The sequence below is a fragment of the Carettochelys insculpta genome, chromosome 9, assembly GCF_033958435.1.
Source record: "Carettochelys insculpta isolate YL-2023 chromosome 9, ASM3395843v1, whole genome shotgun sequence".
NCBI classification, from domain to species: domain Eukaryota; kingdom Metazoa; phylum Chordata; order Testudines; family Carettochelyidae; genus Carettochelys; species Carettochelys insculpta.
The window spans coordinates 15,672,259-15,683,880 of record NC_134145.1 but is presented as its reverse complement, the minus strand read 5'-3'; the positions used below and the strand labels follow the sequence as shown (position 1 = coordinate 15,683,880).

The window sequence follows — 11,622 nt, the reverse complement described above, 5'->3', positions numbered from 1 at the left end:
GACCCAGCTAAGAATTTACACGAGAAATTAAATGTCAGTCTTAATTGTAGAAGGTGAGTGGTGCTATAGAATTAAATGGAACAGCAGACATGAATTGCTAGTCACTTTATGAATCAGAATACATGTTAAAAATGAAACAGTCTTTCTCTCCTAGCCACTCGTAGCTTGCCTTGGTGAGCTAATAACTGGTTTCTTCTGCTCTTCCAGCTCATGTTTGGCTATGGTGTACTAACTAGCATGTCTGGCTTTTTTTTTTTTTTTTTAAAAACAGTTGTGGTCACCTATAGTACAATGGCATGCAATGGCTTGAAAGACTGCTCAGTGCAGCACCATGTAGAGAAAGTTTTAGATTTTTAAATTACAGTTAGAAAGAACAATTTCTTTTAAATTGAACGACACAGTGAGAACAAAATTCCTGGGAACTTTCAATTGTAAACCCCTGAGAAATCTGCAATCTCTGTGGTTCCCAGCCTGTATTACTGTTGATTATATGCCTTGCATAATGGCCTTATACTCTCTCTGATGTTCAACCAGTTTCAGAAACACTTCGTACTTCTTGTCATAAAACCTGTGTGAAAGAATGAAACAAATGTGAAGTTCTAAAGGAAATTTAAATACCTCACAATCTGCCCATTTACTCTAGCCAGGCAATCACCAAAAGTGGTTTTGACTCAGTTACAATTTAAATGTTTGCCAGAGCTGAGCTTTTACCCAAATGTGGTTTCAAGTTATAATTACACCTTTCAGTTTACTCTACACCTAGTTTTGATTTTCAGTCTCTATGTCAGAATTCTCTGCTGGCATAAGAGAATGCAAGTCCATTGCCTACAATGACATATTGCCCATTTCTACCCAGTAACAGAGGGTATATAGTCCCCAGGACCTAATCCTTTTCAAATACAATGAATGCCTCCCCTACTTTGGTCAAATCCTCCTTGCTCTTTGTGATGTCCCATGTTAAAAGATACTGGTTACTCCCAATTGCTAACACAGTTGAGAGAAAGTAGGATTTTCACCCTATAAGGCTGGGGAAAAAAACTAAAGCAGAGGCTGCATTATTAACAATAATTTATAATTGCCTTCTTGCTGAAAAAGTTTCTGTTCCTTCTGACTGACTGTACATTTTTTATTTTTATTGCACTTTACCACAAAGTTCATGTTTCCCCTCAGCAACTGCTGACACACACTTATTTCAGCTGCTAAACTGTAGGATAAGTCAGGCCCTGGATAGTACATGGATGGAAATACTGTAGCTCCAAAGTGGTACACATCAGTTTACTTGTAGGTCTCCTAACAAGCCTGCAGGTGGAGCTCAGACACTTCTACTGAACAGTCATCTCCTGCTCTATAGAACTTCTGTCTAGTTTAAGGCTACTGCTAACACATTTAGCCACAACACACTGCTAAGTTTTAGGCATTTTTACTCAGGGCATTGATGAGTGCCTTAGAAATGCATTGCTGGAATGCAGCTGTTCCAGCATAACAGAAAGCACCATAATGCAGGGCCTTAACTAATTCAGCACCTCTGAAATGTGGGTATCCTTGTCTTTCACCTGAAGACAATTGTAGGTATATGGAGATCATACAGTTAACCTGTTAACATGGATTCTCGATTTTCGAAGCACCTCAGTGACTTACGAGCTTGCATAACTTCTGAAAATGGGACCTAGGTTCCTGAATCATTTAGGCATGCTTGAAAATTCTACTCCATATCCTTTTACACTTTATGATGTTTCCCTGATAACATGCAATGTAAATAGGGAGGCAGATGTCAGCGCACTCAAAAGAGGCCTAGAAGCAGATAGGCATTTATTTTGGTTTAAGGGGTTTCTTTACTCTTACAAACGGATACTTAAAGAAATCAAGATTACCTTTTATCCCTATGGTTTGGTTGCACGATTTTCCCAATTCTTCCCATTCTCTCCATGGCCTCCTGTTAAAAGATACATAAAAGCTGGAAATGACTACTTCGATTTAAAATACTTTTTGACAAGAACAAAATGTTTCAGAAAAAAAACCAATCAGAACACTGCTAATGTACTTGGTTTCAGGTTAACAGACCAGATGTCTTAAAATATGTTCAATCCCACCATATAGCAGAAAACAAAGTACTACTGACTCTTCAGTGAGGCAAAAACCTGTTCCTTTTCCTCGGTAAGAGCCTGGGAAAAAGCCGAGCATCTTTTATTATTTATGGTGACTAGAGGAAATGTTACTCACATCCCCGGGGAGCCGATTTCTCTAATAAAGTGGTATTTTAGAAAAGATCTCTTAATCCCTTTTCTGAAGTATCGATTCCCTGAAAGCGAGGCAGGCCAAAGTGCACTCCAGAAGCCAAACGTAACTCACGAAGTTCTGCAATGTAGCTTGCAGCTGTCCTCATCTTTTAGGATTGCACTGCAGGATGCAGAGCACCCATCTGCTTAAGGTCATAGCAAAGGGGTTTGGAGACTCCTGTATTCCTGAAAGATGATCCTCTTGGACAGCCATGCTGCAATCAATGACTGGCTGCAGGCGTCCGGGTAGGCATGGAAGGAACACTTTGCAGGACTGCAGACTAACTTGTGGGGGACTCACAAGAACAGTCTCATGGGAGTAAGGGCTGTACTATTTCATAGCACAACATTAGAGCTACAACCCACAGAGAGTTCAATATCAAAACGCCAAAGAATCGTACAGATCTAATCAGAACATTGCAGGCCTTTTATTTTCCCAACCAAGAACTTAAATCTGCCCTGTTATTAGTGCCTGTAGTACCGTGCCCAGAGGGACCCATTGTCTCATACAGGGGTGAGCAAACTTATGTCAGGCCCCGCTTTTTGTCCCGACAATCAGTAGCTTCCCCCAGCCTGTCTACAGTAACCCAGCTAAAAGAAATGTTGGTTACGTTCATATGAAAAGAATCCCTTTGGCGTGGGTAAGAAAATAAGAATGGAGAGTGTAAAAACTTCACCAATCAGTACAGTAAACCCTCGATTTGATGGACTAAAGGGGAGAGGGTGTCCACTATTCCTGAAAGTCTGTTAAATGAGAGCGTTTACTGCCCACCCACCTCTGCCTGGCTCCCCAAGCCCCAGTCCTCCCTCCCTCCCCTGCCCCGGCAAAAAGAGCAAACAGAAAACCCTGCCACTCACCAGAGCCGCCGCTGCTGGAAGAGCCGCTAGACCCCACTGCATGGCTGGGACCCCACCGGTGTGGCTGGAGCTGCCTCACCATGCACATCTCCAGGCACCCTGCTGCATGCAACTGGAGCCACCTTGCTGTGCACGGGTCGAGGTGCCTCGTGGCAAGCAGCTGGAGGTGCCCCACCAGAGGGGGCTCGAACTGCCTTGTGCATACAGCTCGAGGCACACCCCACCATGTGGCTCCAGGCACCTTGCCACATGTGGCTGGAAGCACCGCTGCTGAAGCCACCATGTGGTCCTCCCACCAGGTTGCCAGGGTATGGGAGTGCCAGGCTGCCTGTGTAAATGCCCCACCTGGTGGGAAGAGCACATGGCAGCTCCAATGGAGATGGCAGCTCCTCCAGGCTGCGGCAGCAGAAGTCTCAACTTTGGGGTGTGGGGGGGAGGGAATGATTTTTATAGACCCCCGCAGACTTCAGGAACAACAGGGGATGTCAGTTGTGCCCAACATCCGCTAAATCAGGGTCCATAAAATTGAGGGTTTGCTGTATCTAAGTGTGAATGCTCATACATAAAAACAGTAGCAAATTTCAACACTTTAATGAGATGCACAAGCCTGAAACCCAGCAGCCAATCATGCTGAGCCCCCTTAGGAAATTTCACCTCCCCCCAAAGAAGGCTGCCCTCAACTTCGGGCATCCCTGTTGTAGTGGTTAGTACACCCAGTTTCCAGTCTCATTTCCCAGGCAGAAGAGAGAAGAGGTGTCTGGTGCCGAGCCCTAGGCCACAGGCCTCACAGTCTTGGTCCACTTGGGGCTAGCTCCTGGCTCAGAGCCTTTCAGGGAGCTGTGCCAGCAGAGTATGTTTTGATCAAAAGTATGTTGACTTGAGCACACGTATGCGCGTGCACAGTGAGGTCAGCCCAGGTAGATATTACACAAACTGCATCTCCAAAGAACACCTGAGAAGCCCCGTTTCTGAGGAGATAATTCATTCTCTTCCCATAGGCATGAGTGCTCAGAACACAAGACATGAAGCCAGGCTATGATCCTACAGGGAAAATCTGATGTCCTTTTTGATTAAAAAATTACGTCCAGGTTTTATGTAAATAGGGCTACTTCCCTCCCTGATTTTCTGCTCTATAATAGAGGATATTAACTCAACCATTGCTTAGGATTACAGTCTGTAGTTTACAGATTCTTTCATCAGTTTAATACAAAGGGTGTGTGCAATTTGTATTTGAAATGAATGAACTATAAGAGGATAATAAAGAACATTCCCTCTGTTAAAATTTATAACACTTTCCCCCTTAAATTAGCCCCTTTCTTCCCTCTCTCTCTCCCTGCTGTACAGTTCAAATACACAATGATGGAAAAGCTTAAGGCTGCCTCTATACCAGAGAGTTTTGTTGTCAAAACTGGCATTTTGTTGACAAAACCCACAGAACTTCCATATTCCCAAGGCCTTCTGTCGACGGTAAATTGACAGAACGCGGTACTTTTGTCAAGAGCATTCTGCCACTCCCTGGCTACGTCTACACGTGAAGCCTACATCGAAATAGCTTATTTCGATGTAGCGACATCGAAATAGGCTATTTCGATGAGTAACGTCTACACATCCTCCAGGGCTGGCAACGTCGATGTTCAACTTCGACGTTGCGCGGCACCACATCGAAATAGGCGCTGTGAGGGAACGTCTACATGCCAAAGTAGCACACATCGAAATAAGGGTGCCAGGCACAGCTGCAGACAGGGTCACAGGACGGACTCAACAGCAAGCCGCTCCCTTAAAGGGCCCCTCCCAGACACAGTTGTACTAAACAACACAAAATACACAGAGCTGACAACTGGTTGCAGACCCTGTGCCTGTAGCATGCATCCCCAGCTGCCGCAGCAGCAGCCAGAAGCCCTGGGCTAAGGGCTGCTGCCCACGGTGACCATAGAGCCCCGCAGGGGCTGGAGAGAGAGCGTCTCTCAACCCCTCAGCTGATGGTCGCCATGGCGGACCCCGCTATTTCGAAGTTGCGGGACGCGCAACGACTACACGGTCCCTACTTCGACGTTGAACGTCGAAGTAGGGCGCTATTCCTATCCCCTCATGGGGTTAGCGACTTCGACGTCTCGCCGCCTAACGTCGAAGTTAACTTCGAAATAGCGCCCGGCACGTGTAGCCGTGACGGGCGCTATTTCGAAGTTAGTGCCGCTACTTCGAAGTAGCGTGCACATGTAGACACGGCTCCTGTGAGGCAAAACACCTCTGTGGAGCGTGATCTGTTGACAGAATGGCAGTCTGGACATTCCACAGGCCTTTTGTTGACAGACAGGGATTCCAGGACACTGGGCAGCCCTGTCTGCCTTGCTTCCAGCTGGCAGTTTTGTCGAGAGAGCAGCTAGGCACTCCAGCCGCTCTGTGGTGATGTAGTGGATGTCTCTTCTGATCAGTTTTGCAGTCTGGCCACAATCTGTCAATAGAAGTTTTGTCGGAAGGTATGTTCCAACAGTAACTTCCGTCAACAGATCATTCTAATGCAGACATAGCCCAAGAGTTTATATATTTTGTATCAACCTCATATTACCATACAGTTTTGCATTAATAGTCATCTGATTTGCATACACAATTCAACTGCAGCTGAATACTGAGCCTGGAAAAAGAGGCTGCCCTTTGGAAAACTCAGCCCAAGAACACAGTACAAGCAATTTTCTCAGTGGGGTGACACTAGTCCAGAAACTACCCCAAGACTGCTCTTACAGCTATGCTATGACAAATGAGCACAAGGCAAACAGAAGGACAAGTGAGAGGAAAGAGCTGCACCATTCATCATAATTGGTGGGTCTTGTCTCTTTTGAGAGACAAATATTTTACACACATGCCCACCAACACCCTGCCTTGGTTCTCTCAGCTGGTATAGCACTTTATGACATCAATATTAAAAAAACCTCTGGGTTGCTCCTTTGGTAATGATGCATGCTTTAGCAATAAATATATCTGTAGACAGGTTTGAGTTTTTAACTGTTGTTCACTAAGTTATGGAGCCTCTCTTGTTTGTTGGACACCCACTCACCCACCCACCCACAGAAACCTTAGCAAATGAAGAAGGGTTTAAAAAAATTATACTCAGCTGCATCACTGCCTGCCACCTTCCTCCACTGTGTGTTGGATGTATGGGTCCAGACCCTGCATAACCCCCTCATGTGGCACGCCAGGGTCATGCTTGCGGATCCCAGGGTAGGATGGAGCTTTAGATTGTAAGCACTGTGCAGCAAGCATGTGTTCTTCCACTTATCTGCAAAGCACCCAGGCACGTTTTGAGGCAACCTGGGCTCAGTTCAGTACGAGCTGGACTTGGCCCTCTGGGAGAAAAGAACTAACACTAACATGCACATTTCAGATAGGTTGGTGTAAGCCCCCTAAAGCTACAATCCTTCACCAAAGTTTCAAGTCTCCTTTTGTCCTCAGAGCTGAGTTCCCCTAGTCCCTTCCCATGATTTCCCCTATTTTTATATATGCCATTTTCAGCCTAAGGAGTGCTGGAAGCTTCTCCAGGGGCACCGGAACAATCTGCAGAGTGGGGGTGCTGAGAGCCATTGAACCAAACTGGAATTCCTGTAGAAAATGGAAACCATGTCAAGACTGGCAGCGCAGCCAATTCCACCAGCTCCAGCACCTTCAGATATCTCTGCTGCTTCCTGAGCACAAGTGGATTTAAAAGAAGTGTGCAGTGTAGTGTGGCTGCATGACCCCTTTGAGCTGGGGTGGGGAAGTTGAAAGCAGGATGGAGTAAGGCATTCTTACTGAAGAAACCAAAACACACACTCTGTCTTGCCACTTAGTTTTCTGAACTGATTCACCCACCCCGACAACCATCTTCTTAGGTTTTGAAAAACAGAGAGGAAGCTGGGGCCCCAGCTACCTTTTTAGTCTATCAGGCAAATACATTTGTATTTTTAAATACATCAGAGTCACATTAATCAATCTTTAGGTCTGTTAGTGATCTCTATTGTGTATTGATCATAACTGTCATGGCAACATAGCTAAGAAAATTAAAAAAAAAAAGCTAGTGAGCAATTTTCAAACAACAATTCATCCATTTTAAGGTGCTCAAACTATCCCAAGTGATTACAGGTTGAACCTCTCTAATCCAGCAATCTCATCAGGTAACATCCATAATCCAGCATGATTTTAGTTAGCTGGCTGGCCTCTCATCATGGGTGTGACCAAGTTTCCCCTGGTCCCAGAAAGTTTGTTTTCAGCAATCAGCCTTGGCTCTCAGTGTTCTGTGCTATTATTTAGCTACAACTTACCTGTAATTGTCTTCTAAGAGCCCAGTAAGCAGCGGAAGTGTTGGTAATCCTACTAGACAATATTGACCACCATGCTCTGGCAAATTCTCTCATTTGACGCTGGTCAGGTCCCAAGGGTGCCCGACTAGAAATGTTCAACCCGTACTTACCATACCTTCTTCTTTTCTTTCTCTCTCTTTAAATGTCAATGATTTTCTTTATTCTTTAAAGTCAGCTTGGCCATTGTTAATTTGATCAAAAACTTTAATCACAGAAGAGAGGTTATTCAGAAATTAACAAAACACCAAAAATATGAATTCACAATGAAAACAAGAAACAAAGGAAGATTTGAATTACACTACTGAATTAAATGGTCAAACGAGTCCATTATCCTGTCTCAAACCCCACATTAAATACAGCACAATCATAATACTGCTGTTCAGAAATAGATTATTTGAGGTTTACATCCAAATCCATAATGCCAGTCACCAAAAATTGTATGGTCTTAATTTGAATGATGATACAAGTTCTTTGTTTGCCAGTCTAGACTGTACAATGAATGCAGTGATTTAAACACAATGAATTCTCTCTTAAAACAAAATATTTTGTAAAATTGCTTTTTAATAATTTCTCTCTTTCCATAGAAGCTGCTCTATAAATAAACCATGAAAGTTCACATTTGATCATCATTTCTAAAGGCTGGGCAAAAGGCAAGTGAAGGGTTCATGCCGAAAAAATAGAGGCACTGTGGAGAATAAATAAAAGAATGCATTCATGGTTACAAACCTTTTGTTACAGTGTCAAAGCTGAGACCGACACAAGCCAGTAAACACCCTGCTTACCAATGAGAAATTTAGCAGAACGGGAATACCCACTTCTGTATGTGGGTAAGACAGAAACAAGGCCAGCAAACACAGTTCTCTAAACAACAGTAATGTTTCCCAAGAGGACACTGAACTACAATATTGTGCTGAAAAATACCAGTCGTGTAGTAATCTATAATACTTCTAGAGAAAACTCATTCTGTAATGACTAATGACTTAGCTGAATTCCTTTTCTAAGCATGGTCTACAGGCCAAGTTAAAATTTAGGACTACATACTGCCCTCAATGCACAGGGGATCTCCCAATAATGTCCATGTGAGGTTGGCTGGGTCCTTGAAACCAGTCTTCTCCTAAATTACCCATCATAGATGTACCTAAGTGATAAATCATTAAGTGATTTTTGGCAAACAAAAACATAGATTATTCAAACTGCATATCTTGAACCTGCAAAGAGACCTGAAAAATGACAAGTGGATCACAATTGTCCATTGGTGCCATAATTGCAATGTCCAGAGAAAGCACTAGTTCATACAAGGTAAAAAACATGAAGCAAATTCCAACCTCTACCCCCTTTAAAAATGGAAAAAAAGAGAAAAATAATATTTTCAAATCTGAGAGATACTGGGATGTAGCTCAGAAAGGCTCTATACACATTGAATAACATTATGAAAAACACCTAGGCTATGTCTACACCAGAGGGTTTTGTTGACAAAACCCGTGAAGCGTCCAGATTCCCAAGGTGTTCTGTCACCAGCAATTCGACAGAATGAGCACTTTTTTTTGAGTTTTATCCCATTCCCCATGAGGCGTAACACCTCTGTTGACAGAGATCTGTCAACACAAAGCCATTCTGGACATTCCAGGGGGCCCCCTGTTGACAGACAGGGCTCCCGAGACACTGGACAGCCCTGTCTTCTGTGCTTCCAGTTGGCCGTTTTGTTGATAGAGCAGCTGGACAACGTGCCTACTCTCTGCTGGCAGAGCGGATTGCTCTTGCGATCTGCTTGGCAATTTGGCCCTGATTTGTCGACAGAAGTTTTGTCAGAAGATACCTTCTAACAAAAACTTCTGTCGACAAATTGCTGTAATCTAGTCATAGATTCCTCACTCCATTAGGGCTAAGTCCAAATTTTCAAAAGTGACCTGGGTTACATCTACATTGCAATAAAAGACCTACTGCTCTGAGCCAGCTGATTCAGGCATGCCAGTGCTTTTTTGTGGCAGCATAGACATGCCATTGGACACTCTGGGCTGGACCCACAGAGGGATTTAACTGCAACTTTAGTTGCCCACATCCAAAATCGAATACACTTGCTCAGCTACTGCCTCACTTGGTAGGCATTTAATTTCCCGTGGCATCTAACTTTTCACGGGTAAAATCTCCTATGTTTCTGTCACTGGGCATGTGCAAAGCCACCGAAGTCCTGATGCTGCTAACCTACTCAGAGCCTCCGCATCAGTAGGATCCACAAATATAAGTAGTGGACTGGCCCCCTTACATCTTACAGTGCAGTGAGTAGAGCACTCAGCCAGGCTGTGGGACACATCAGAGCAGGGGCCGGAAAAATGGGTCTCCCATGGGACAGCCCTAACTATTGGGCCAGAAACTCATAAGAACAGCCATAATCAGTCTTCAGCAGTGACCTGGACCTGGGCTTCAAGGAGAATGTATGGCTTAGAGTAGTTTGAGTTATCCACCCCTAACTTCTGGCTATCAGAGGTTTAGGATCACCTTGGAAATAGGGATGCATGTGTGATCGTGTTGGCTAACAGCCATTGATCGACTGTGAACTTTTCTAGCTCTTTTCACAACCCAGTTATAATTTTGGCCTTCAAGATATGCCACAACAATGAGTTCAACAGGTTGATAGTGCACTGAGTCAGTAAGTGCTTCCTTTTGCTTGTATTTAACCTGCATTATAGTCTCTGGGCACGCTCCTTACAGAAATAGTTATTGCGGGGAAAGAGTAATTTTGTAATGTGGATGGTTAAGAACTACTTTATAACAGTCCATGTAAGAATTCTAAGCAAGCTGATGTTTCCCAGGGTCTTTTATTTAGGGATCAGTTTGTTTGACAGATCAGGGATCCAGTGTTGTATTATCTGTGCTTATAGGAGTCAAAGAAACTTAATTATGTAACACATCCTTACCAGAACATTGATTTTTGGTGGTATGTGATTATATGAAGAAAGCATGTGACTGACTGTCTACTGTATGAACACTAGTCTCCTTTTTTTTCAAATTGTTTGGGTTATATGGACAGAGCTTGGCAGACTGTACAAAGCCCCAAGTCCATAACTCAATTCCCTGTGGCATTTGGATTGTAGCAAGCCAAGTTTCAAATCATGTTACGTATAAATATCAGAGCTACACCAAAATTTCACACTTAAGGACAAATTGTGAAAAATTGATTGTTTTATTGGTTTAGTGGAAAATTTCACACACACACACAAAAAAGCCTTGCCCTGTGATATGTTTCTAATCTTAAGACATGTGGGATCTTTGGTTCTGAACATTTGTGCATGGCGGAGGCAAAGGAGGCAGTGAGAAGGAGAAGAACCATCTAAAGGATGAATGGTTAACTGACTAAGGGACTAGCCTGGGCTTTCAGAGACCTTTCAAGTCTACTCTCTGCCACAGACTTCCTGTGTGAACTTGGGCAAGTCACTTAGCCTGCGTGCACCTCAATTCCGTGACCCTCAATGTGGATAATAGCACTTCCTTATCTCAGAAGCATATTGGAAGGAGAAATGTATTAAAAATTGTGTGACAAGGTGACGTATTATCTCTGTCGGCAAGAGAAAAACTTTTGAGCTGCCCAGACCTCTTTTTCAGGTCTGGGAAAGGTACTCAGGGTGGCAGCTAAATGCAAGGTCCAACAGATAGTTTATATATTCCATATATATTCTAAGAAGGGACCGTTCAAGGTGGAGTCTGGCACTAACACGGCTACAACACGACTGTATACAAAAATTAAAGACTGTGAGGCACTCTAATGATGGGGGGGGCATATGATAGTCTAGAGAGAAGAAAGATTTTTCAGCTGCTAGAAAAGGAAGACATGTGAACTAAAAAGTATTACAGTTTTAACAAAGCAAACCACATTTGCTTGGGAAGGGTGATATTAGGAGTTAAGTGGGGCTTGGCTCAAAGTGGGGCTTGTGTGGGCCCTGAATACCAAGGAAAGACTGTTTTGTGGTTAAGACCCTGGACTGGGATACGAGTACTGCCACAGACTCCTTGCGTGACCTTGGCTATGTAATTTAATCTCTTAGTGCCTTAACTGCCCATCTGTAAAATGAGCAGCCAGGGCACAGGACCTGCTTTTCCTCACCTAGTCCTTGTTTATCTTGTCTAGCATATGACTACACTGAAGTTAAAAACCTGCAGTT

At 43.7% G+C, this 11,622-nt stretch overlaps 1 protein-coding gene across 8 annotated transcripts in view; it reads right to left on the bottom strand.

The window, feature by feature from the left end:
* Window positions 1-90: 90 nt before the first annotated feature.
* The window catches only part of FGGY (FGGY carbohydrate kinase domain containing), a 478,496-nt gene continuing 466,964 nt past the window's right edge, over window positions 91-11,622 (bottom strand). For all 8 annotated transcript variants that reach the window (XM_075002919.1, XM_075002923.1, XM_075002917.1 and 5 more), the window contains 2 exons: window positions 1,872-1,933; window positions 91-568 (listed from right to left, as the gene is read on the bottom strand). In XM_075002919.1, coding sequence (XP_074859020.1) covers window positions 487-568; window positions 1,872-1,933 — 144 coding nt within the window. In that variant the 3' untranslated portion in view covers window positions 91-486. The remainder of the gene's footprint in view (window positions 569-1,871; window positions 1,934-11,622) is intronic.